Source organism: Rhinatrema bivittatum, chromosome 4 (assembly GCF_901001135.1).
Source record: "Rhinatrema bivittatum chromosome 4, aRhiBiv1.1, whole genome shotgun sequence".
In the NCBI taxonomy this organism is placed as follows: Eukaryota; Metazoa; Chordata; class Amphibia; order Gymnophiona; family Rhinatrematidae; genus Rhinatrema; species Rhinatrema bivittatum.
The window spans coordinates 170,729,018-170,756,649 of NC_042618.1; the positions used below are offsets into that span (position 1 = coordinate 170,729,018).

The 27,632-nt window shown below is 45.9% G+C and overlaps 1 protein-coding gene across 4 annotated transcripts in view; it reads right to left on the reverse strand.

Annotated features, from left to right (window-relative positions):
• CEP131 (centrosomal protein 131) overlaps positions 1 to 27,632 on the reverse strand; it is a 235,245-nt gene that overhangs the window by 83,067 nt on the left and 124,546 nt on the right. For all 4 annotated transcript variants that reach the window (XM_029599216.1, XM_029599215.1, XM_029599219.1 and 1 more), the window contains 2 exons: positions 10,688 to 10,790; positions 8,828 to 9,029 (listed from right to left, as the gene is read on the reverse strand). In XM_029599216.1, coding sequence (XP_029455076.1) covers positions 8,828 to 9,029; positions 10,688 to 10,790 — 305 coding nt within the window. The remainder of the gene's footprint in view (positions 1 to 8,827; positions 9,030 to 10,687; positions 10,791 to 27,632) is intronic.

Genomic DNA, 27,632 nt, shown 5'->3' on the forward strand with positions numbered 1-27,632 from the left:
TGAGTCCTCCCCCCGGGTGTAGAATAGGGAAAAAATAAAACCAAGGCTTAAAAGCTAACAAAGAAACTGAAGAAATGATATGTGGCCATTCCAAGCCTGTTGGCATATGAGCCGAGAGAAAAATAAAAAGCCTCTAGGCAAGCCTGGGCCGAACAAGATTCCGCTGTCCGCAACTGATTTAGGCACATAGTAACATGCAAACAGGCTAACCCGCCCAGATAGGGGTTATCATATTCACAAATATACAACATTGTCCAGAAAGTTCAAGTCCATTATCGAGAATGCATTGAGAAAAAAATTAAAGTTCAAAGCATAAGGTGCGCTATAAAGTATGCATATCCTCATGTGTCAGATGACCCCAACTACACGCACTCACTGCACAAGGGAAAAAAACAAAATAAAAGACTTATCAAGTCACCATTTGCTGTGAGTTTTCCCTCAATTAAAGGAAGGCATCTAAGTCTTCAAGAAGATTAAATATTTTGGTTTGATTGTAGCACGTAACTTTCATTGTGGCTGGGTAAAGTAATCTGTAACGGACTCCTAAGGCCTGAAGGAGAGGCCGTAGTGCTAGGAAGGCCTTGCGTCTGGTAGCTGTAGTTTTAGTGAGATCTGTAATGAATAATATGGAGTTATCTTGAAAAGTTATTGGCACTTTGGAACACACTGTCGCTAAGATGGTGAGTACCTGTGGGTAGCGTAGGACTTTGAGGATAATGGGCCATGGATATTTAGAGTTCCGAAGAGGCCTTGATGGTATCCTGTGTGCTCGTTCGATCTCGAATGGGTGATCAAAAACAATGTGCAAGGAAGATGGAATCCGGTTCACTAGGAAGCTCAGCATATCCGAACCCTCGGCACCCTCTGGCACACCCAAAATTCTGATATTGTTGGGACGGTTTCGATTTGAGAGATTTTCATACTCTTGCTGGAGTCGCTCTAACCTTTGCATGATCTGAGGGAGGGGTGCCGTAATAAGTAGTGAAGCGGTTTGAGATTCCACATCTTCTAAGCAAGATTGAAAAGAGGACATTTGTTGAGACACAGATTTAAGTCTCCTTGAATTGCAGTGGTCGCATCAATATTTAGTTGAATCATTTCCTTGAGATGCTTCAGCTCAGCGAGCAGCAAGTCTGCTGATGCCATTGCTTTCATCGGTGTTGATTTCTCCGGCTTTGGTGGATCTTGCTTCACTCGTTTGGAGCCTGAAGTGGCCGCAAAAGCGGCTTCAATCTTCCCAGCTTTAGAGTTAGACATCGTGAGCGCAGTGAAGTTAAAAAGAAGTGTATTCTGTGCGAGGAAACGCAAGTTTAGCACCTTTTATTATAAGATCTTGAGGAGCAACGGTCTCAAGCAGCCATCTTGGTTGCTGCTCAAGAGCGCCCCCTCAGAAATCTTAACCATACATTTGCACAGAAATTTAAGCAAGAAGAAAGCGCCAAGCTCTAAATCTTTAGGCTTCATTAGCAGGAACTGACGCCTCCTCTTCTGTGTTGACCTGGCAAGATCAGGAAAAATTTGTACTCTGGATTTCAAAAAAAGTTTCATTCGATGTTTAAAGTATTTAAGAATCCAGTCTGTCTGTCTGTCTCAAGGAAAAAAGATACAATTAAAGTGGCTGGTGTAGCAAAATTTCTTCAGATGTTTCCAATATTGTTGAAATATCCAGTTTAGATGTTTCAATCGGTGAGAGAACTTGCATGTTATCCTTATCAAGGGAACCTTTCTTTAAAAACGGAATATAATATACCCTTGAAGTTAAGGGAAAAGCCTGTTCAGGAAACTTAAGTATTTCCAATAAATATCTTTCTTTACCACATATCCTTAGGTGGGACATGCGGGATTATTTGGAAAAATTAATAAACCGAAGATTTCTTCCCCTTATCTGATTTTCCATATTTTCTAATTTATACTGAAGAATTTGGTCTTCTTACTTAGTGCTGGTTGTAAAGCTGAAGAACTCTCAATTTTAACTTTAAGGGAATCAAGAAATTCTTTATTCTCCCTGGATTCTTTCTCCACATTGTTTAAACGGAAATCCAAATCTTTAACACTCTTGAGGAGACGATTTATTTGGGCAATATTACAGTTCAAAGCTTGAATCACTTCCCAAAATTTCCTCCAGATTAAACATTGCAGGCCTTACCAGCTCAACAAAATGAAATTGTGAGAGATCAGCTCAGCTTCCTCCAGGTTGTTGCAAAGCAGCACTACCAGCAGCCTCCCCCTACATCACAGATCTTTCGAGGGGCAAAGACGCTTTCCTCCAGTCCTTCGGGCTCAGAGCAAGACCGATTGTCGGCTATGTCCTTGGTCAGCTCCTGATCTCAGCACTGGAACCGTGAATGCGCCTTAGCTGGATTAGCAGGGGCTGTCCGCTCCTCCAGGGACAGAGATGCTGACAGCTCAGGGAGGGGATCTGGCTCAGCTTCCCCCCCGAATCCCTTCCAGTGAGCAAACTCCCAGCGCTAAGGCTCCCCCCTTTGGATGTGGGCATCCATTGGACCAAGCAGGGGGGATAGAAGATAGAGCAGCTGAGCCAACACGCTCTCTTGCCCTCCGCTTGCATGCAGAATGAGGCATTCTAATAGAAAAGTAGGAAAAACAGAGAGGATGCTCAGAGCTGAAATGCTAGTGCACCATCTTGGATCTCTGAAACTTTAACACTTTTCACACATCAGCTTTGATTGGAACTTGGTGTATAACGTGGCTCAAGGCGAATAGCATTCAAGGGGATGTGCACGCAAGTTACCAGATATACCTAGTTTCTGTGAAATTAAACAAAATGTAGTGGTCCAACCCTACTGTGGGTCCTCGAGCACCTTCTACATTTACCAAGTCATTTTCACAGGAGTAAAATTCCAGCCTTTTCAGCAGTACTACCTATTGCCTCTTCCAGCCCAATGTTGGCAACCACCTCTCGCCACATCCCGGTGGAATGAGCGCCATCATCCCAAGGCTACACAACAGGCCTGGCACATACCCAGGCCCAGTTTTTCATCCCTCCGAACTCTGTTCCAGAGAGGAACTGGATCCAAATCTTTTTTGGATCCTCTCTGGAACTGGAGGACCTCTAAATTCTCTGAATCATGGAGTCTGGATATTGTCTGTTTCTCCCGGTTACCATCCCCACCCCCCCACCCCACTGCTCAAATCCTGATACATATCTGTCACACCTGATGCAGTTTCGCCAAAGAATGCAATCACTTCCTCACCAACAAAAGACAGAACCAGTCTCTGTGTCCCAGCATGAATGAGGTTTCTACTCCTTACATCTCTTAATCCCCAAGAAATCAGGAGGATTGAGGCCCCATTCTGGATCTGAGGACCTTTAACAAACATCTGCTTCGATAGAAATTCAAAATGAATTCCCTCAGTATGCTTCTTCCTTACATCCAAATACAAGAAGGGAAATATGTTCTCAAGCTGAAGGATGCATATGCTCATATACCATCCATCCTTCCTATTGGCGACACCATGGACCTGGCCGAAGTTCGCAACAGATCATAGAGTGCATCCACACTATAAGCGATGGAAGCCTCTAGCTGCCCTGCTTGTGGGGCTTCTACATCAGAAAGACCAGCGTTAGCCTGCAATTGCTGAACCCAGCGAAGGCCCGCTCGTAAGGCAAAATTGCTGCACATAGCTGCCCGCACTCCCAGTGCTGAGACTTCAAAAATCTTCTTAAGCTGCAGCTCTAACTTCCTATCCTGCAAGTCCTTAAGGGCTGTAGCTCCCATAACCGGGATCATAGTCTTCTTGGTGACCGTGGACACTGCCGCGTCCACCTTATTTATTTTATTTATTTATTTTTAGTTTTTATAAACCGACGCTCCTGTATAATATACACATCGCACCGGTGTACAATGAAACAAATCTGTCGCCTCGGGGGCTTACATTTAACAAATAACATTATAAAAATAACATAGATATTAACATTTAAACCTTTAAAATAATTAAACAGATAAACAGAGAGGAGAATGACAGAAATTAAAGGAACATAATGAACATAGAGGAGAGTCTTCAGGAACTTATGGACGACATGGGGTCAGAAATGGTCAGAGGCTAATCTAATACGGTATATCTTCCTGATCTTATTGCTCCGGGAATGCTTGTGTGAAGAACCAAGTCTTTAGTTTCTTTTTGAATGTATTGTGGCAGGGTTCAAGGCGAAGGTCTGGAGGGAGTGAATTCCAGAGTGTGGGGCCAGCTGTGGATATTGCGCGTTTCCTCAGGGTGGTTTTTGCCGGTTGGGTGATTAGCAGGTTCTTGTATGCACTTCTGGTTGGTTTCTTGGAGGTGTGTAGCTGGAGTTGATGAGTTAGGCTGAGAGGCGCGATGTTGTATAGGGCTTTATGTATCATCATAATGGTTTTAAAGTGAATCCTGTATTTAATCGGTAGCCAATGAAGCTGCTGAAGGATGGGAGTGATGTGTTCCCTTTTTTTGGTGTTCGTGAGAATTCTGGCCGTGGCGTTCATTACCATCTGGAGTGGTTTGGTGGTGCAGGCAGGAAAGCCCAGAAGGAGAGAATTGCAGTAGTCCAGTTTTGGGAGTATGATGGCTTGTAGGACCAGGCGGAAGTCTCTGTAGTTTAGTAGTGGTTTTAGTTTCTTTAGAGTTTGCAATTTAAAGAAACATTCTTTCGTGGTGTTATTTACGAACTTGTTGAGGCTGAATCTGTTGTCCAGCAGTACTCCCAGGTCTCTTACTTGTGGCGAGGAAGAAGTGACAGGATCTTGGTTAGCCGTTGTAGAGATGGGTGGAAGGTGATTTTCAGGGGCTATAAGTAGGATTTCTGTTTTGTTAGTATTTAGTACCAAGTTTAGGCTGGCGAGTAGGTTATTGATTGCTTTGAGACATATATTCCAATATGCCATAGTTTTGTGTAGAGATTCAGCTATAGGGATGAGGATTTGAATGTCATCCGCATATAGGAAATGTATTAGCTTGAGGTTAGTAAGAAGGTGACAGAGTGTTATTAGCTTGAGGTTAGTAAGAAGGTGACAGAGAGGCACACGGAGGATCTCAATCGTCTCCTCCAGTAGAGGATTTAGCTTATCCATCACCTTGCTAACTTTTAATCCGAGAGCCGGGGTATCCCATTCTTTAAATAGCAAGTCCGTGGCAGAAAAATGAAAAGGAGAGGAAGTAGCAGGGGCCCTCAGACCCAACAACATTGGATCCATGGCATTGAGCCTGGACTCCTCCTTTGGCCCATCTATGCCGAGTTCACTGAGTATGGCAGGGATAAGCGGAGCCAACTCCTCCCTCCTAAACAGTCTTACCACCTTAGGGGCTCTCACACTGTGGAAGGAGATGCCCCTATCTGGATCCTGTGAACGCTGATCAGGGTCTGCATCCACCCCCATCGGAGGCTTGCCCTGCAGATCCTGGTCTCCTGGATCCGTATCCTGATCTGTGGAATCAGTATCAGTCTGATTAGCCCCTGTACGCAAGGGTCTCTTAGCCTTAGAAACATAGAAATGACGGCAGAAGACGACCAAACGGCCCATCCAGTCTGCCCAGCAAGTTTCGCACTTTTTATTTTCCTCATACTTATCTGTTTCTCTTGGCTCTTAGTAACCTTTTGGTTCTATTTCCCTTCCACCCCCACCATTAATGTAGAGAGCAGTGTTGGAACTGCATCTAAGTGAAATATCTAGCTTAATTAGTTAGGGGTAGTAACCGCCACAATAAGCAAGCTACACCCATGCTTATTTGTTTACCCAGACTATGTAATTCAGTCCTTGTTGGTTGTTGTCTGTATACAGATCCACTTTACTTCATTCCCCTGCCGTTGAAGCAGAGAGAGTTATGCTGGATTAGAGGACCCGGAGTCACCCTGAGACTTAGCCTGCTTTCAAGGATGAGACTTAAGTCCACCAGAAGACGTTTTACCCTCAGCCTGCAGTTTCCCTGTCTTCCTGGCTTTAAAAGCCTTATGAAGAAATAAAATGAACGCCGATGAAAAGGAGGAAGAGGAGGAGTCAGAAACCCCCTCGGGGTCATCCCCCGTTGCAGGAGCGGGAGGCTGGACTGAATCACTGCACCCTGGAAAACCTGGCTGAGGAGAAAGATGAGGCGGGAGAAACCCCTCCCCCATCGCTGCATAAGTCACTGATCGAAATGAATCCAAAATGGCCTCCGTTCCGGCGCTCAGCAGGAAGGGACCTGCCTCAGCCGATCACGACGCAGCTAAGCCTGAAGGAGTCCGAGTCGGCTTGCTCTTGGTAATTTTCGCAGACCCAGAGGATCCCTCCCCCCCGGGAAGACACGAGCACAGCCCTTCACGAGAAATAAGCGCATGGGCCGTGCTGCACGCCGAACGCAGCATCGGACAGCCGGACAGAGGAAAGTAAAAATCAATTCTGTGAAAGTTAGAAAAAAAGAAATGCGGCCCGCCAACGCGCTGAGACAGGGAGGTAAGAGAGAGCCGCTGTGCAGGTAACAGAGGCTGAAAAGGCAAACAAGCCAAAACTTTTTTTTTTTTTTTTTTTTATAAAAACACTTGCCCGGCTGTGGTCCAAGGTCCTGATCCAGCTGGATGGAGTGAACCAGGCTCCCCGGTATTGCACCCAAATTGCTAGCTGAAAGCAAGAGGGCCCTCGACCCTGCAAGGCAGCTGCCTCAGTACCAGTGGAGGATGGTCCCCTCAGGACCTTACAAACCCCCTGGGAGGCTCAGGACAGGAAACTGCTTTTTTTTTTAAACCAAAGAAAAAAAGGGAATGACAGGCCAAATCTCTCTAACTAATACTATTTTCTCACTAAATCCAAAATTCAATCAGCACAGACTGTAGGCTTTGCACCACAACCATCTGCTGGAGACATATAGGATGGTGCCACCTACAGTCCGGCAGTATTTCTCTAAGGTGGAATTTTGTTTTGAAAACTTCTCTGTCTCCATCTGCTAGAGGGGGGGCAAAACCTAGGAGTCTGGACTGATCCGGGTATGTACAGGGAATTGTCATTTGACCTGTTTGCATCAGTACAGAGCAGATAACCCAGACTGGTCTTTTCTTATTTGCACCCAGTATTCTCAGACTGGCTTAAGGCACTTTCCTCTTCGACTAAGGGACAAGCCTCACAGATGCTTTTCCACCTCTACTGCTGATTGCTAGGACTGTGCAAAAGCTGCTGCAAGACAATGCTCCCTTAATTCTTATAGCTCCAGCATGGCCCAGACAGATAGTTTGCAAATCTCATACAACTTTCCAGCAGTGCCCTCGTATACTTAGGGACAGACCCTACATTGTGTTCTTTTGTTTTGAGTTAACAATCATCCAAGTCTTCTGTACCTCAATCTAATTGTTTGGATACTGAATGCTCAAGTATTTGCTAATCTCTCCTTATCTAGAGCAATAGAGGGCATTTTGGTTCCAGCTAGAATGCAATCTGCCCACGGATCAGATATTCCAAATGGTACCAACAGCCTTTGACCCATCTTCTTGTGAGCTCCAGCATTTGCTAATGTACTTGCTCCTCTTTTCTGATTCAAGCCCACCATAATGCCAGTGAAACTACATCTCAACGGCATAGTGGCCTATATATTTCAAATACATGCTGAACCCATCTCTACTCATCCACTGATATCTAGCTTTTTGAAAGGCTTGTGCTACTTTTAGCCCTCGGCATAACTATCTCCCCCTTCCATGGGACTTAATGCTGTCCTTTTTCAACCCGTGAGGCTGACTTTCGGTTCACTGTCAAAGGATTCTCTTTAGTTTTTGACACAGGAAGTAACAGTCCTCACCGCAGTTACTTCATCTATGAGAGTCTGCAAGCTTCAAGCTCATATTAACTATATGCCATACAATTTTTTTCCATGATCGGGTGGTCCTTTTTGCTCAACCAAAATTTCTACCAAAGATTGTCTCGGCTTTCCATAATAAATCTGAAACCGCGCATCCATGAAGGAGAAAGAGCCTTTCATACTTTAGATAGGCGAAATGTATTCAGCACTGCCACATCTTAGCAGAAATGCAGATAACAGACTTGGTTGAACCTCATCAGCTCAAAGCTCTGCCTTCTATTGGTGCTCATCTTTGGGTAGTATCCTTCGAGTATGTTTGCAAAGCTGCAAGTTGGTCACCAGTTCACACCTTTAAGTTCATTGCTCTCTGAAAAACTTCTCAAGAACCAAAAGCAACTGAACAAGCAACTTTGCATGACCTGTTCTCATAGCAATCTACGGAGAAAGCAACCCAGAGTCCTCTGTGGAGAGTAAACACTCCGCTGCAACCCTCAGCTTGGGACGCCCCATGGATCATGGCTAATTCAGCCCGTTTACTGATGGAAAAAAAACCAAGTTTTCTTACCATAAACAGCATTTTCCTTACATAGCAGGAAGAATTAGCCATGAGATGCCCACCCGGCTCCCTGGAGAATTGACTACCTAGTGATATTTAGCTGTGAGATAGACTGAAGAGGCTCTCAAGGCAATGTCTGTGCAGGAACTCTTGCACATACTCAGTAGAGCTCAAAACTCTACTAGCTTGAAGGGACAAATCTGTTTGGTGCTGCTGGATGACGTCACCCACAGATCAATGATAATTCATCCTGCTACCTTCAGAAAACACAAATTATAGTAAGCAAACTTACTTATACTGCAAGTCTTTAGATGGGTGTGCGGCAGTGCACGAGTGGCTGAAAGATTAGAGAGCCAACCTTCAAAAGAGAGCTCATATACCTGCCTAGGTTAACCTCTGCCCCCACCCCCACCCCCCCAAGCTTCTGTCACCTGGCATACTCCCTCTCCTCACTAAAAAGTCTCTGGGTCCCCCTTCTTTGCTCCTCTGTGACCTCCTCTAGACACCTTGGTTTACCTTTTTCTGGCCAGTTCCCGCTCCCGCTGACTGAGCTCTTCCTTTTCCTCCTCCAGGTGCTCCCTCAGCTCCTCTGTCTGGCGGATATAGCGTTGTGCTGCCCTCTCATCTGACTGTAGCAGCTCTGCCTCATGCAGTGCCTTCAGCTTCTTGATCTCTTGCTTATGTTTGGCAATCAACTTCTGGATCTCAGGTTCCAAGCCTTGGCAGAGAGAAAGTGCAAGAAGAGGTTTATCAGTGGGAGATAGAGCAAGGACAACTCCATAATCCTGCCCTCCCCCCCCCCCCCCAAACAACAGCTGCCACATGGAATAAGTCTCCATTCAGCAAAACAGGCCACAACTTTGACCTGATACTCCATTTATCACCAACCAGATATGCAGAGACTGAGAAAGCAACTGTTTCCTCCTTTAATTCCACTCCACTTGTTTTCCCATGCCTGAGTGACAACTGTGTGCTCGACCTGTTCAGCTACCCCAAATGCACGCAGTGTGACACACTACTGTATGTGTCTTCTAAATGCCATGTGGAAGTCCTGTGCCCACATAAGAAGGCTTTTTTTGAAACAGTGCTTGAAGAAGAAAATCTCATTTGTCTACAAACATTCCATTGGTCACAAGAGAAAGCGTGCAAGTAAATTCCTGTTTTATTTTCACATAGATTTATTGTAAAGAAATCTGTAGACTGGATGGATGGCAAATAGCCTAACTTGGAATAGGAGATACTGATCTGTAACAATGACAGCAGGCACAGAAATATCTATCTATCTATATATATGTATATATATCTATAAAATATAAAACACTCAAAAAATGCCACTGGAACACTGAAAATTATTCCAAATGACTTTTTAAATTAGATATATTTTTTTTTATCAAGGTAAAGACCTCATATAATGTCACAGAGTACAAGAATCCGTACTCACATTCTCTAGTGGTAACTTCCACAATGCGATTTGTATTGGCATATCATTTTTGCCCTCAAGTATTTATAATCATTGGTCCAACCTTTGGTTTTTGAAATTTTTCTTAAACAAGCAATGTTTCTTAAATTTCTTATATTTGTGTGCTTTAACGTTATAAAACAAAATAGCACTTACTGAATGAAAGAAAGCTGGATTGTAGCCAACGCGTATAGCACAACGAGCTGCCCGACTTTGAGGAAACGCTGTGTGGGCTGTTACAAGCAGAATTGAAGAAAAACCTCGTGAAAATTAAAAAATTTTACATACCGAGAGCCCCTGAGGAAGCAGTTGATGAAACACGAGCTGTGTCGGGCAGCTCATTGTGCTATATGCGTTGGCTACAATCCAGCTTTCCTTCATTCGATAAGTGCTATTTTGTTTTATAAAGTTAAAGCACACAAATATAAGAAATTTAAGAAACACTGCTTGTTTAAGAAAAATTTCAAAAACCAAAGGTTGGACCAATGATTATAAATACTTGAGGGCAAAAATGATATGCCAATACAAATCGTATTGTGGAAGTTACCACTAGAGAATGTGAGTACGGATTCTTGTACTCTCAGTGACATTATATGAGGTCCTTACCTTGATAAAAAATATATATATAATTTAAAAAGTGATTTGGAACATTTGGAATAATTTTCAGTGTTCCAGTGGCGTTTTTTGAGCGTTGTTTTATATTATATGTTACGGGTTACAACACATTAGCAGTTATTTTGTTGCATACAGAAATATCCATGTCAATATGCAGCACGACAACAGCGAGTGTGGCCATTACTGCCAAGCCACAAGTGCTGTATCCATCTATACACAGGAGCTTCAGTACAGTACTCTCTGACTCTGCTTGCTTTAACAGCCCCCACCTCCTCCTGCCACAAGAAGCAGTGCACACGCACCTTTCACAGTGATTTCTTTAATTTTCTTAGTTTTCTCATCAATCCATTTCTCTCGTCTGACCTTCTCAGTGGCACTCATCAACTCCTTCAGCTTCTTAATCTCCTATAGGACAGGAGAGAGCACAAATGCTGGGTCCAAAGCTCTACCTCATCCTCGCCATCAAATAGTCACATATGCAGCACTGTTAGTATGCACAAAATTGTATAAGACAGATTACACAGTCACAAGTTCCCTACAAGCTGGAATAGAGGAATAGCCAGAGAATTGCTGAGGGTCATATACTGGGTGGCACTAGCAAGATTTTTATTTTTAATGGAGAAATTACTTGCCTGATAATTTCATTTTCCTTAGACAGATGGACTCAGGACCAATGGGTTTATGCTCCCCTGCCAGCAGATGGAGATGAGTCAGGTTTCAAAGCTGACGTCACCCTACATACTCCCCTGCAGTGACCTCAGCCCTTCAGAATTCTCTTCAAAAGCCACTGTGGACATATTAATGAAAAAACTTGATTAAAAATGATTAAAAACGGATAACCGTAAGTCAACCAAACAATGAACCCCAGTAAGAATACAGATGCTCTGGATCTAGGAACTGGATGATGGCTTACCCGTAATCTCTAGGAATAGATATCCACTCCACAAGCGAATCCGTGGCACCATTCTTGGGTAGCTGAGGGCGGGATGTCGAGTCTGTCTACACTAAGGAAAACGAAATTATCGGGTAAGTAATTTCTCCATTTCCTAGCGTGTAGCCAGATGGATTCAGGACCAATGGGATGTACAAAAGCTACTCCAAATTGGGGAGGGAGGCTGCCCGCGATCCGATTAACACCACCCTTGCAAAGGCTGTGTCCTCACGGGCCTGTACGTCCAGGCGAAAGAACCTAGAGAAGGTGTGCAAAGAGGACCATGTCACCGCTCAGCAGATATTGATGGGAAAAAGCAGTCTAACTTCCGCCCCATGAGAATGCTTTAGCCCTAGTGGAATGAGCTTTAACCTGAGAAGGTAATGGCTTTCCTGCCTCCATATAGGCTCCCGTGACTACCTCCTTTATCCAGCGAGCTATGGTAGCCCTCAAAGCTGATTTTACCTGCTTCCTTCCACCATGAAGGACAAATAGGTGGTCCATCTTTCGGATCAGTTCTGAAACTTCCAGATACCACACCAAATGTTTGCTGACATTCAAATGATAAAGGAGGCGGTATTCTTCCGTGTCATTGTGCTTATCTAGGAATGGCAATGAAATGGACTGATTCAAATGAAACTCCAAGACTACCTTGGGTAAGAAGGATGGAACGGTACAAAGCTGTAACACTTCTGGAGTCATCCGGAGGAACAGTTCCCGACACGACAATGCCTGTAGTTCAGAGATGCAACATGGCAAGCATATAGTCACCAGGAACACCATTTTTCAAGGTTAATAAATGCAAGGAAAGTCTGCATAGCAGCCGAAAGTAGGGCCCTGCCAAAAACTCCCATACTAGATTAAGATTCTGCAAGGGAACTGGCCACCATAGGGGTGGCTGGAGGTGCTTCACCAATTTCAGAAAACGGGCAACATCTGGATGAGCCGACAGGTGGGTTCTGTTCACCTCACCCCTGAAAACGAGAGAGTCACTATCTGGACCTTCAAGGTGTTAAGTGTCAAACCTTTATTCAAGCCGTCCTGCAAAAATTCCAGAACTAGTAGGATTTTGACCGCCCAAATGGGGACACCATGTTCCTCGCAACAGGCCTCAAATACTCTCAGTCCTGCATATATGCTAGGGATGTAGAGAACTTCCGTACGCAGAGTAAGGTGGCAATTACGGCTGCAGAATATCATCACTACATCAAGCAAGCCCTCTCAAGGGCCAGACCATAAGACAGAATAGAGTTGGAGATTCTCATGAAGGACCGGTCCCTGCTGTAGCAGATCCCTGTGCAGTGAGGGAGAGACAGGGGGGGGGTCTCCACCAGGAGACTCTGCATAACACGGACTCCTGGGCCAATTTGGAGCTACTAATAGGACTAAGCCCCTGTGGTGCTCGATTTTGCGAACGACCCTGCCCAGCAGGGGCCACGGAGGGAAGGCGTATAGCAACTCTTCTTCTGGCCAGGTCTGAATGAGAGGGTCGATCCCCAGGGACAACTGATCTCGCCCTGCGACTGAAGAATCAGGAACTTCACATTGTGATATGCAGCCAGCAGGTTGATGGATGGGAGACCCCAGCAATCTACTACCAGTTGAAAGGCTTTGGCTGACAACACCCACTCTCCCGTATCCAGACTCTCCCTGCTTAGAAAGTCTGCTCTGATGTTGTCTTTTCCTGCGATGTGGGAGGCTGAGATCATCTGTAGATGTATTTCCACCCATTCCATAAGGAGATCCAACTCCTGTGACACTTGCTGGCTCTTGGTTCTACCCTGGCGGTTGATAGAGGCTACTGTTGTTGCGTTGTCCAACATTACACGCACCCCTTGACCCTGGAGTCTGTGGCTGATTTGTAGATACCAATCTGACTACCCAGGCAGTTGATGTTCCAGAGGGCCTCCTCTTTGGTCCAACATTCCTGGGCTATCAGTTCCTGACAGTGAGCTCCCCAGCCCCAGCTCATGTCTGTTGTGAGACCAGCCAGTTCAGAGAAGACAAGGGTACACCCCTGCTCAGATGACATTCCTGCAGCCACCACTGATGCCGAGAGCATACTCCCATCGGTAAGTGGAGGCGAATTGAATAATCTTGAGACTGTGGGTTCCAACGTGACAGTAATGAGCGTTGAAGCGGTCGCATGTGCGCCCTCACCCATGGCACTACTTCCAGGATTCGCCAGCAAACTGAGAACTTGGGAGATAGCTCCACACTGTCGGGCATATCATGCTCAACAACTGACACACTTGAGACATCAACTTCCTTATCCGCATGGTTAGAAGGAAGACCTTGCCCTGCTTGGTGTCAAACCGGACTCCCAGATATTTCAAGGACTGGGAGGGCTTGAGACTGCTTTTATCCAGGTTTACGACCCAACTGCGTTCCTGAAGCAAGGAGATCACCTGTTAGTCACCCGGAGACGCTCTTCCACAGACTTGGCCCGGATCAACCAGTTGTCCAAGTAAGAGTAAGAGTGCACAAAGATTTCCTCTTTTCTCAATGCTGCCACTAAGACCATCATAATCTTGGAAAACGTTTTGGGGGCAGAGGTTAGACCAAAGGGCAGTGCCCGGAACTGATAATGGCGACCCAGTACTGCAAAGCGTAGGAAAATGTGTTCTTGACGGATTGAAATATGTAGGTAGGCTTCAGATAACCTCCCTGGACCTAAGACCTTTCACGATTGTATGGCCATTATCATCACAGAGCATAGGGTTTTCATGTGGAAATGATTCACTTATATATGTCGGTTGACGCTCTTGAAATTCAGGATGGAGTGAAAGGAACCTTCTTGGGTACATTGAAATAGATGGAATAACGCCCCGTATTTTCCTGGGACGCAGGTACTGGGATTATAGCCCTCATCCTGAGGAGCCTTAAAAGAGTAATCTCCACTGCCTGCTTCCTATTCTGGGAGTGGCAAGGAGACATCATGAATATGTCATCGCATATTCTTCTCATATGACCTCTGTAACCATTTGTCCAAAGTGATCTCGACCCATCATAGGTAGAAGAGGGACAGTCAACCCGCTACATCCTCGTTCTGAGGGTGGGTTGGCAAAATTTAATTGGAGGTTCGAGACAAACCTGAACCCAAGCCTGCCTCTCTCTTGGGCTGTCGACTATGAAAGGACTGAGACCTTCCAAAGGGCCAAGACCTCTGAAATGTTGAGTTTCTGTAGGGGCGAAAGCATTGGGAGCCCTTGGATCAACCCCTCATAGGCAAGGGTCACTGTAACAGCTTTTTATTATCTTCTGGTAGCCAGGGAACTGCAGATTCACCCCATTTACTGGCCAGCTTTTCCAATTCACTTCTGAAAAGGGGTTTTCCTTTAAAGGGCATCTTTGTAAGATTTGCCTTGGAGGTGTGTCTGCTGACCAATTCCGCAGCCATAGCTGTCTTCTGGCTGCCACCACTGAGACCACCCCTCTGGCCGAAATATGGACCAGATTTGAGCTCATGTCAGTTAAAAAGGCGACGGCAGCGGGTTCCATAACTACTCTGGAATTCACCCGAGTCATCCACCTCCTGAGAGAGGAGTAAGCACAAACGAGCTACCAGGACACAACAAGAAGCAATCTGTAAGGTCAATGCTACTGTGTCAAAGGCCTGTTTAAAGATGGATGCCATCTGTCTATCGTGTGCATCCTTTAAGGCTGCTCCTCCCTCCACTGGGGTAGTAGTTCGCTTAGAGACAGCCAAGACCAGCGCATCCAGTGAGTACAGAGCTTATAACTCTCATCCCCCTTTAAAACTTGCTTCTGGGGCATCCCATTCCAGGTCAATCAACTCCTGGATGGCTTCCAGTACTGGAAAGTAGCAAGAGGCTTTCCATAGGGAAATCAGAATGGGATTCTTGTTTGGTTCTGTCAGAGTCCTCCCCAGGAACTCCCAGCATCCTCAGGGTCTGGGAAGCCAGGACAGGCAATTCGTCTCTATGGAAAAACCATAACATGGTCCAATACGGTTCTAGATCAGGGAGAATTTCCCCATCTTCCAAGGAATCTGTATCCTCCTCCTCGTCTGTGTCATCCGGGTCCATGCCAGGGATACCCTTGGTGAGTGAGGCGAGGCATGTCTCAAGATCTGCCGATAAGACTGGGAGAGGGAGGACTTACCTGCTGAGGTTCTGTCTGGATAGAGGCAAGTGAGGTAGCAGACTGTGCCAGTATGAAGGTGATGGAGTCATTTTTTTGGTTACTTTTGCTGAAGATGTATTTAGAGGTTAGGCCATATGAATTCAGAGTTTTCACCCAGATAAAGACTAGTTTGAAGGCCACTGGCCAACCTCTTGAGTGAACTCCTGTTTACTGTCTTGCACTATGAAATGTTTACAAACAGGCAAAGTCTATGATGAGAAAACTATAAATTAAGTTATACTAAAGCCTGAGAGAGAATGAATGCCGCACAGCTGTTTCTGAGATCTGATAAGAACTCAGAGGGAGGGAACGCGGCTGCTTTCACAAGCATTTGTAGTGTATAAGAGGAGATAGCGAGAGAGGGGAGAGAGAGTCCTGGACATGATGGTATGGTTGATCCTTTGGAAATGTAAGCTTTTTATATCTATGTAGCAATTGTTATCTACCATTACTTCTTCTATATGATCTGATTTCATTTGTTCTATCCTCCTATTACTCAAATAAACTTACTCTCTTACCTGGAACTGTGATGTACTGAATCAAAGTTTGTGTGGGGCTCTCTGTGTTGGGGATAAGCCCCTGGGTTCAAGCCCCCAGGTATAATCCCAGTAATTGTGGGTGTTTATATGAGATTAGCCCCCCCCCCCCAGGTCAGAGCCAGACAGCATATCAGTGTGCACGGTCTGAACCCGTAACAGAAGGCTTGAAGGCCCTGGAAAAATTCCACCCAAGATAAGGCAGCTAGGTCCATGCCTAGCTCAGGAAGTACTGGGGGAGGTACTGCTGAATTTCCCTCTCCCATGGATGTCCTAGTCACGGGGGTATTCAGATCCGGGGTACTTCCAAGTTAAGGCTGTGGCTAACCCATCTTCTGAATGGAGGACCTGGCTTAGCAAACTCCAGGTAGGGCAACTCTCCCTGGGCTTCCTCACAGTGCTGACATAAGTTAGAATCCAGGTCACACTGTGAAGCCCTAATATGACAAGCAGTGCAGAGAGAAAGGCGCTTATGTTTCTTGACTGCTGCAGCTATTGGTGGCGGTAACTGTGTTCTGTCGGCTCACGCTTAAAATTTTATGCGCACGGATTTTGGGTGCCTAGGCAGGACGCAGCGAGGTGCACGCACAGCCCGTGTACCCGGCTTTACCTATATTCTGCGCGTATGTACGTGTGCGATGTTATGCACAGTGCGTGCTCAGAGCCGACACACTGCGCGTACCGACGTTCTATGGAGGACAACATGGCACGCACCAAGATGTGCGCAAGATGGCACTGCCGCAGCCAACCATGCCTAAAGGGGGTCCTAGCCCACCAAGGGGCCCCTCAACTCGCTTGGAAGTCCATTTCCCCTTACCCCAACGGGATTGGGAACAACACTGGTACAGCACACCGAGCAAGGAGACTGGAGGAAGTCTTACCGAAACCCCTCCCAACGTCTCTCAATTGGGAGGTAATTTTTTTTTTTTTTTACACTTACCTGGGATCAGCGTTTACCAGCTGAGTACAGAGAGTCTCGGCTGCATGGGTGGAGAAGGCTTTTGCCATCACCACTGTGCTCAGCTTCTGGCACCCACTGCCTTTCAGCTGCTTAAGTAGCAAAGTCCACACTGAGACCAGCTACAGGACCAAGGCACACCTCTGAGGGATCACAGAAATCACCTCAGGAATTCTTAACTGGGAGGAGGGACCTTTAGGTATCATCACAGGGGAGCAGGGCTCAATTTTTTTCTCCAGTTTAAATGTAGAATTTCTCCTTCCAAAAAAGTACAGCAATCCCGATAGGGAGAGGTATGTCCACCATCTGCTGGAGATGAAGAAATATTGAAGGGCTCAGGACACTGCAGAGGTGTATGTAGGGTGATGTCAGCTTTGAAACCTGACTGTCTCCATCTGCTGGCAGGGGACCATAACCCATTGGTCCTGAGTCTAATCTGGCTACACGATAGGAAAGTAAACATTGCTATAATAGCTAGGAATGTGAATCGTTTTTGAACGATTAAAATTATCGTCAGATAATTTTAAAATCGTCCAAAATCGTTAGAGTGCACGATACAATACAAATGCCCATGATTTATCGTCAGGGGCATTTGTATTGTATCGTTAAATAGGGGTGGGAAACCGGCACACCAAAAAAAAACCCTAACATCCATCCCGAACCTTTAAAACAAACCCCCACCCTCCCAAACCCCCCCAAAATGTTTTAAATGACCTGGGGTCCCGGCGCGATGATCCCGGCGCGATGTCCCGCTCTCTGCCCACGGCTGCTGTGAAGAGAAATGGCGCCGGTGGCCCTTTGCCCTTATGTGACAGGGCAAAGGTAGCGCCGGCGCCATTTTGATTCCTAGCTCCCGACGTCACGCATCCAGGAGATCGCTCCCGGACCCCCGCTGGACCCCCAGGGACTTTTGGCCAGCTTGGGGGGGCCTCCTGACCCCCACAAGACTTGCCAAAAGTCCAGCGGGGGTCCGGGAACGACCTCCTAAACTCGAATCGTTTTGCCGTACAGCAAAATGGCGCCGACCGTACGGCATGGTCGGCACCATTTTGCTGTACGGCAAAACGATTCGAGTTTAGGTCGTTCCCGGACCCCCGCTGGACTTTTGGCAAGTCTTGTGGGGGTCAGGAGGCCCCCCCAAGCTGGCCAAAAGTCCCTGGGGGTCCGGGAGCGATCTCCTACGCTCCTGACGTCGGGGGACAAAAAAACAAAATGGCGCCGGCGCTACCTTTGCCCTGCTGTCATATGACAGGGCAAAGGTAGCGCCGGCGCCATTTCTACAACGCACCGGAGGTCCGAGAGTAAAAGATCACACCGGGACCCTCCCCTCTGGACCCCAGGTAATTTAAGGCATTTTGGGGGGGTTCGGTAGGGTGGGGGATTTATTTTAAAGGGTCGGGGTGGGTTTTAGGGATGTTTTAGTGTGCCGGTTTTCCCGCCCTCCCCCGATTTACACGATATTTTAAAAAACAAAACCGCGACGATAAGATTCCCCCCCCCCCCCCCAGCCGAAATCGATCGTTAAGACGATCGATCACATGATTCACATCTCTAATAATAGCAGCTGCTAGTGACGTAAAACTCAGGGTAGAGCCTGCAGCATGGGTTAGTAACTTCTCTCTTTAATGCAGTTTCTTGCAGAGGTCCAGGGGATTTCCAAGAAGTCATGGGAACAGGAAATCTCCAGAGCTGAAGCTATACCATGCCATGTGGCCAACTAGTGGTTTCCATGAAGCGGGGCCAGTTTAAGGCAGGAAAAAAGTCAAAAAAATTCCAAAGTTTTGGTTTCCAGAAAAGAGATGGACTTGTTTCCTAAGCAAGCACCTAATTTGTCAATATTGCCTTGAATAAGGAAAAAAATGTACTGAAGGATGAAGAAGTTCTCTATTGGGATACAACAGTACTAGTGAACAGAATGTTAAAGTACTGGTGTGAATGGTAGGGGCTAAAGAACTGCAACAGCATTCTAATTCACAGCATGGCCTCTAGGCAGGTAGGTGCAGAGTTTTCAAGCCACACGTAGCCTGCCAAGATTATGCAGGTGAAATGCAGCACAATGTTATTGCATGCAAGCCAGATCCAAGAATGGTTCCAGTTTGAGTGCAGAATATGCTGCTTTCTCTGTAATAGGAATCTTTGCGCCTCTTGTGGTTCATTTTTCCCCTCAGTGAGAATTCCTTCTCCTTGCAAATCTTTAGGTTATCATACAAGCAACCTCCTGACTTCTGCAGTGTTCTGCAATTCCTAGTAGCTGAGAAGTTCTCCTTTGTGTCAGCCTGGACTGATGCAACAGAGAGGCATTTCCTGCCTTTGCCTAAGAAAACTGTATTACAATGTTCTGCAAGTGTTTTAAGAGTAAAAAATGTTATTGGTCAGGAAGCCAGTGTCCTGTGTTGGGATTGGTTTTCCCAGCACTGGCGCCACAAAGATCTAGCCTAGAATTTGCCACAAATCTCAAACCTCAGTAAGGAGCACAGCTGACCAAACCTGTGTCAGGACCCTGTCCCATTTTTTAGCCAAATCCTGAGCTTCCCTGGGCACTGGTTAGTTAAAGTGAACCTTGATTAGGTAAAGTTTATTGAATAATCCTTATTCCTTTTCACTGTTGCTGGTTATAACTTTTACAATTTACTGTATTTTTTTTTCTAATAAACTATTTGTTAGCCCTGCATCCAAATGATGAACCCATCAGTTTTGTATGGCATATTTCTAGAAACTGTGCAACTCTTGGATTATGTGGGATTCGGGGTCCATAGAAAAAAAACAACCCAAGGACATAGCTTGTGGGTAGGCTACTTGCCCAAAGGCAAGCAGGAACTCAGTTGGTGGACAGGAGGTTGCCAGTGTAGAGGCAAATGCACAGGTGCAGGTGAGCCTGAGCAGTGCTTGGCAAGATGGCTTCAAATCCAGAGTAGGCGTTAGGGGATATGCTAAGGTGTTATGTGACAATATTGTTTTGCAGGAAATCATTTACAGGTTTTATAAGAAAGGGAAAGGAGGAAAGGTTGAAAGTTAATGCCACAGATAATATATAGAACTTTCTGGGGACGATACACAAAACATTCTTTAAACTCCAGATTCCCCAAGCAGAACCTGTGATGAGGGAGGGAGGGCTGGGCCAGAATGAGAGGTTGTCTAAGAAAACTTAAGGAGTGGTCAAATGTTTAGCAGTAAAATTATATGCCAAGAAGTGCAGAGCCATGCATCTGTGGTGCAGAAATCTAAGCATGGTAAGAAGCTGATGTGCATCAACCAGGAGAGAGATCTGGGAATGATAAGTATCCGATGATTTTAAGATAGCGAAAGTGTGAAGAGACAATGGCAAGAGCCACAAGAATTCTGGGTACATAGGGAGAGGCATAACCAGCAGAGAAAAAAAAGCTAATGCCCCTGTACAGGTCATTGGTGAGGCCTCATTTATAAGTTCTGGAAAACGTATCTCAAAAGGATCGAGAAAGACTAGAGGACAGAAAAACAACCAAAATGATGTGGTATCTGTACCAAAAGCCATACAAGATAAGACTGAAGGATCTAAATATATATTCTAGAGCAGTGTTTCCCCAACTAGTGCACCGTGGCACACTGGAGTGCCACAGAAAAGTCACCATTGCCCAATGTTCAGATTCAGATGATCACTTGGAATTTGTTCTCAACACCTCACAGCAACAAGTGGTGGCTCAAACTCGTAGGAATACTTTTCTGAGAACATGTGTAATCAGTCATACATGTCTCCTCTTCCTAGCTACAACATGAGCCCTGGAGTGTGGTAATTAATGGATAGCATGCAAGGCACGGATAATTGGGACCCACTTTGTGCAACACACTCTGCACCAGTGCCTTCTCACCTTGCGTCTAAGTCCTTTCAGCCTCTATCTTATCCCTCATGCTCAGTGAGACAGTGCATCGAGCACTTGCGTATTGGAACAGCAGTTCTGGCTGCCGCATGAAGCAGCAAAGGTAACTAACTTAGCCAGCTGCTCATACCACACTGGCTTCTTCCTTCTGAATGAATATAGAGGGAGCTGGTGCATTGTGATGGATTCATGTGTATCTTCGCCCCTCTCTACTTTTGTTTTAAAATTTATAAGAGAAACTGGCAGGGCTTTCAGTGCTTTCCTAGCTCTTTTTTTGGCTGTATGAGTCCTCTCTATGTCCAAACTGCCTGCTCCGTGGAGGTTGGAGTGGCACACAACAATTTTGAAAATGTAGTGTGCCTGGGAAATACTGTCCTAATGCACAAGTAGCCAACCCTTTTCAATGGAAAGGAAGCTATAGACCTAGAAGTCATGATATAAGGCTCTGAGGAAACAGACTCAGGAACATCTGAAAAATATTTAGGGAAAGAGTGCTGGATATATGGAATGGACTATGAGTAGGTGGTGGAAACAAAAATAGTAATGGAATTTTAAAAAGCATAAAACAAAGAATACCTGGTGGCAAGAGAATAGTAATGAAGCACTAGGATAACCTACACAGATGGTGATGCCAAAACAGTAGTGGTAGGATGCCATGCATCCAAAGATATTGTTTGCATACCCTACACAGAGTAGCAGTAACAAACCTAAAAACAGCAATGGTACAAAGGCATTGGTTTTCCAAGAAGACTGGTGTGACCTGCATAAAATGACAATGGTTAAAAAGCCAAACTTCAGTAGCACGGTGAAGCCAGATTTCTATTTAATTTATTTACTTATTTTTTTTTACATCCAACAACCTCACTAACTATGATGGTTGTGTAGATTACTATAAAATTTGATGACGACACACAAAAGGTGCCTGGGTATTGGCTTAACTATGGGTTTTGTAAGAAGCAAAGTTGAAGATGGCAAGCCCTGAAATGGCTTGACTAGCAGAGGTGGTGGAGGCTACCACTGTAACAGATTTTGGGCATGTTATGAAGGGCAATGGAAGGAAGAATTGAGAGGTTAGGTTAAAGACAATGGGAGAGGGGGAAGCCTGAGTAGATATACATATAAATTTCCATAAGCAGCCCAACCCAAAGTGGACAAATCTCCATTGAGCAGGCTGGATGGGCCATTTTGGTTTTATCAGCCTTCATTTACTATCAGGTGCCATGAAGTTCATAACCACAATCTTTCTCCCTTCACCCATAGGCCTATTTGGGACCCAACTCAAATTTCCTTAACTAGTAATAGAATGGAACTAAAGTATTTGTTTACTTACTAAAATTTATATCACCTATTTTAAACAATTCCACTACAAGCAGCATAACAAAGTTACAATATTAAAAAAACACCAAAACACAAGAGATATAAAAATAATATACAAAAAATAAAACATAAGAAAATATGTTCTTACGTGCTAATTGTCATTCCTGTAATACCACAAATCAGTCCAGACAAGTGGGTTTTGCATCCCTACCAACAGATGGAGGCAGAGAATAAAATCTTTTCAGGCACTGCTACATAAAAGAGAGTGCCACCTGCAGTCCCTTAGTATTGGCCTGTACCCAAGCCAAAATGTCCAAATCAGCAAACCCCAAAAATCTCTAAGCAAGCAGAGACTCAAAGTTGGAGCCCCCTAAAACTAGGACCCCCTGTCTCAAACAAGGAATATAGTAACAAAACCTATGTACACTTAGTAATTCTGCATATGATTACACATAGTCTGAGCCACATCCAGAAGTGAGGAAGTCTTTCAAAAGAAGGGAATGGGTCTCTGGACTAATCTATGGTATTACAGGAACAAACATTAATAGGTAAGAACAAATTTTCTTTTCCTGTGCATTTCCCAGATCAATACAGACAAGTGGGATGTTCCCAAGACCCTCTAACCTGGGCAGGATCTTAAAAGACCCACATGCAACACACTTTCCGCAAAGCCTCCTCCTCTAGTGCCTGCACATCCAAGCGGTAATGTTTGGTACAAGTGTGACGAGATGACCATGTTGCTGTACCACAAATCTCTTGCAGAGAAATCAGGTGACACTCCGCCCAGGAAGCTGTCTGCGCTCTGATAGAATGCGCCTGCAACCCTTCTGGCATTGACCAACCCTTACAGATGTAAGCTATATTTATCACCTCCTTCAGCCATCTTGCAAATCCTGCCATTAAAAGCCTTATTTCCCTTCTTTGCTCCACTGAACAGGACAAAAAGTTGATCTGATTTCCGAAAGGCATTTGTCACCTTAAGATATCACAAGAGGATTCGTCGCACATCCAATAAGTGAAGCTTCCTTGCCAGAGGAGCACCTAGTGACAAGTGCGGAAGCACCAGAAGTTCATCCAGCTGGTTAAGATGAAACTAGGAAACAATCTTAGGCAAAAAGGAAGGAACTGTTCGTAATGACAATCCATCCACCGAAATTCATAGTAAAGGGTTCCTACACAACAATGCTTGCAGCTCTGATATCCTCCTAGCTGAGCAAATGGCCACCAAGAAAACAGACTTCAAGGTTAGGTCCTTCAAACAAGCCCTTCTAATCAGTTCAAAGGGAGAACCACACAAAACTCAAAAGACCAGATTAAGGTTCCAGACCAGATGACCCAGATGTTTTGCCCCCTTCAGGAAACGTACAACATCCAGATGAGCCGTCAATGGTCTTCCCTGCAACTTACCTCGAAGACACCCCAAGGCGGCCATCTGAACCCAGAGGGAATTGTAGGCCAATCCCTTAGCCAAGCCGCTTTTGTAAGAAGGCTAAAACCTGAGGAACGTCCACCTTCAGTGGTTGCAACTTGTTCTGCAAAACACCACAACCAATACTCTCAAACCCGGATATAAGCCAAAGACTTGGAGGGCTTCCTTGCCTGAAACGTTGTCGTAATCACAGGTTCTGAGTATCCCTTCTCAGCAGAGACGTCACCTTTCAAAAGCCAAGCCGCTAGATAAAAGCAATCCGCCCAGTCTGAAAAGATGGGTCCCTGCCACAACAAACCAGGCAGATGGGCCAAGCGAATGGGACCATCTACTGCGAGATAAACCAGTTCTGCAAACCACAGTCAGCTTGGCCATTCTGATGCCATCAGAACCACCCTGCCTGGATAAAGTATGACGTGACAACACTCGGCCTATGAGAGGCCACAGTGGAAAACACGCATAGTAACAGCTGTCGGCCACGGCTGAACATGGGCGTTGATGCCCTCAGAGCAGACTTCTTTCCTACAACTGAAAAATTGAACTTCCTTCGCATATCTTCGAAACCGCCATGAGGTCTAACTCTGGCCTGCCCCATCTGGCAACTCCCATTCCCCCGGATCCAGATGCTGCCTGCTGAGATAGTCCGCCTGCATGTTGTCCACTCCAGCCACGTGAGACACCACCAGTCCCGCTAGATGGCTCTCTGCCCAAACAGTTCCTGTGCCTCCAGATGACTCTTCATTCCAACTTGCTGATTTGATGTACACCACAGACATCGCATTATCCAAGAACACTCAAACTGTACTTCCTTGAATGAGAGGGAGAAAGGAGAGCAAGGCTTTGCAAACTGCTCTAGTCTCCAACTGACTGACCAGGATGCCTCTTCTGTTGACCATGGTCCCTGGGCAGTTTTCCCTTGATGAATCACCCTCCAAACTTTGAGGTTGGCATCCATGGCCACCATCACCCAGTCAGGTACCTCCAGGTCCATCCCTTTCTCCAAATTGGGATGAGACAGCCACCATGGGAGACTGGACCTGGCATCCCTTTGAAGTGGTAAAGGAAGCTGAAATTCCTCAGACAGCAGATTCCAACAGGATCAAAGGGCCCTTTGAAGGGGTTGCATGTGAACAAAGGCCCATGCAACTAACTCCAGCGTAGATGCCATAGAACCCAGGACTTGTAAATAGTCCCAGACTCTGGGAACCAAAAGACGCAGACGTCTGAACACTTGATCCTACAACCTGATCACCCTCTCCGTGGTCAGAAACACCTTCCCAACCCAGGTATCGAATCGAGCTCCCGGATATTCCAACAACTGGGATGGCTCCAAGTGACTCTTTGCCAGATTAGTCACCCAGACCAATGAAACTAGGAGCTGATGACTACTCTCCATTCCTGACTTCACTCTAATGAGCCAATCATCCAGGTACGTGTGCACCAGGATTCCTTCCCTCCTGAGTGCTATTGCCACTACCACCATCACCTTCGTGAACGTCCGCAGCACTGTTGCCAATCCAAAGGGAAGGGCCTGAAATTGGAAATGCTCCCCTAGGACCATGAACTTCAGGAACTTCTGGTGGTCAGCTCTTATGGGAATGTGGAGATAGGCTTCCATCAAATCAAAAAATGCCAGAAACTCCCCCTTTTGCACTGCTATCACCATCCGCAACTTTTCCAAGTGAAAGCGTGGTACCAGGTGGATGGGGGCAGTTTGGACCATTAATATGGAACTGGAGAGCACTAGGGTTTTTTGGGGTTTTTTGTTTTTTTTAATTTAAGCAGTTTTGGAGGAATTTGGTGGGGTGAGGAAAGGTTTGGTCTAGAAGGGAAATTTGTGAGACTTGGGCTGCAGACCAGAAAAAAATTTTTGTTTTAAAAACAATCTTTTTAATATATCCAGTTAAGTGGTAAGTTATAACTATCTGTCCACATAAGGCTGGATAACATTAAACCTGCTCGGAGGCAGGTCTAAAAGTTATCAGTTAACTAAGCCGGATAGAAGTGAAAAAAAGGATCATGAGCCAGATAAATTTGGCCCACCCTGGAACACTTAAGAATATGCCATGCTGGGTCAGAGCAAGGTCCATCGAGCCTAGCATCCTGTCTCTGACAGCAGCCAATCCAGGTCACGAGTACCTAGCAGAATTCCAAAAAGAAGATCTGTTTCCTTATCACAATCTCAGGGATAAACGCTGGCTCTCTCAAGTTTATCTTGCTAATAACTGTTTATAGACTTTTCCTTCAGGAACTTGTGCCATTCTCTTTTGAACCCAACTATCAGGCCGATACAGTAAGGAGCGGGGAAGAGCTGAGTTAGTGCCGGGCGCACCCATGGTTGCCGCATGCACAGTCCGGCTCACCTACCGCTCGATACTGTATTTAAATAGCTTGCAAATGCAAGCTGCGTCCAAGAAGCGTCCGTGAAGCGTTAGGCCCGCGCAACCCATTTTACTGTATAGAGCGCTATACAGTATCCTGGGTGCGCTGGCCTAACGCTTCACTGACACACTGGTATCTCATTTCAAATGACATTTGAAATGACAGGTACCAGGAAGTGGACGGTTCTCCTACGCTCGGGATTGCCAGTCCTCTCTCCCCTCCTCCCGAAGCAAGGCGCAGGGAGGAGGGGAGAGAGGACTGGTGAAACGACGTGTAAAGCAACGAAGCGACTTACTTTTCTTGCAGCCCTCCTCCGGAGACGGACATCGGAGACGGACTGCGGCTCCCCTGCCTCCCGGGGGGCAGCCGGCTGCGAAAGCGGCCCCGCCGGCAAAGATGGATGCCTGCACGGGCGAAAGCGGCCCCTGTGTGTGCAATTTAGCCGCTCAAGACGTGACGTCACATGCCGTGACGCCAAACATCGTGACGTCACGCCTTGAGCGGCCCAATTGCACGCACAGGGGCCGCTTTCGCCCGTGCAGGCATCCATCTTCGCCGGCAACTGCCTCCGGGAGGCAGGGGAGCCGCGGTCCATCTCCGCCTCCGGAGGAGGGCTGCAAGAAAAGTAAGTCGCTTCGTTGCTACTTTTTTTTTTTCGCTTTTTCGATTTTTTCCGCTTTCGTTGCTTCGGGAGGAGGGGAGAGGACTGGGGCTGCCCCGGAGACCAGCACCCATGGACGCGGCCAGGGCAGGTGAGCGGGGGCTGGGGGAAAGTTTGCCGCCTACCCTTACCCCTGCCTCTAACGCAGGGGTAAGGGTAGGCAGTAAGTTAGCAGGTTAAACGCGCAGCAAAACGGCAGGTTAAAAAAGCGATAGTCGGGGCGCGCATTACTTTATGGGAGGGAATAGCTAATTCGATTGTTTACATCTAATATACATGCCGCGGACGGAAGGGGTTACCCGGTGATTTAAAGAGGCGGTAAGAATGGGTTAAAGGGGATAGTGTATCACGGGTTGGACTAACGCAGCCGAAAAGTGAGTAGAAAGCGGGTTAGAGCAGGGTAACCACGGCCGCACTTTACTGTATTGACCTGTATGTTAGCTACCTTGACCGCATCCTCTGGCAATAGATTTGAGTGAAAAAAATACTTCCTATGATTTGTTTTAAATCTGCCAGGGGCTAGTTTCATGGAATGTCATAGTCCTAGTATTGTTTGAAAGGGTAAATAACCATTCCACAGCGAATGATTTTATAAATTTCAATCATATCCCCTCTCAGTTGTCTCATTTCTAAGCTAAAGAGTCAATCTGTTTAGCCTCTCTCCATAAGGGAGCTTTACTATCTCCTTTATCATTTTTATAACACTTCTTTGTACCTTTCCTATGTTTTGTTTTTGTTTTTTTTTAAATGGGGCAACCAGAACTGCACACCTACGCAAGATGTGGTTGCACCATGGATCTATACAAGGGCATTATGATATTCTCAGTTTTGTTTTCTATTCCTTTCCAAAATAAATCCTAACATTCTATTTGCATTTTTGACCTCAGTCACACACTGAGCCAAGGATGTCAAGGCAATGCTCACAAGGACTCAGGAGGTTCTTTTCCTGGGTGGTGACGCCCAACACAAAAACCAACATCATGAACTTGTAGATGGAATTATATTTTCCTTACATGCATTACTTAGCTTTTGT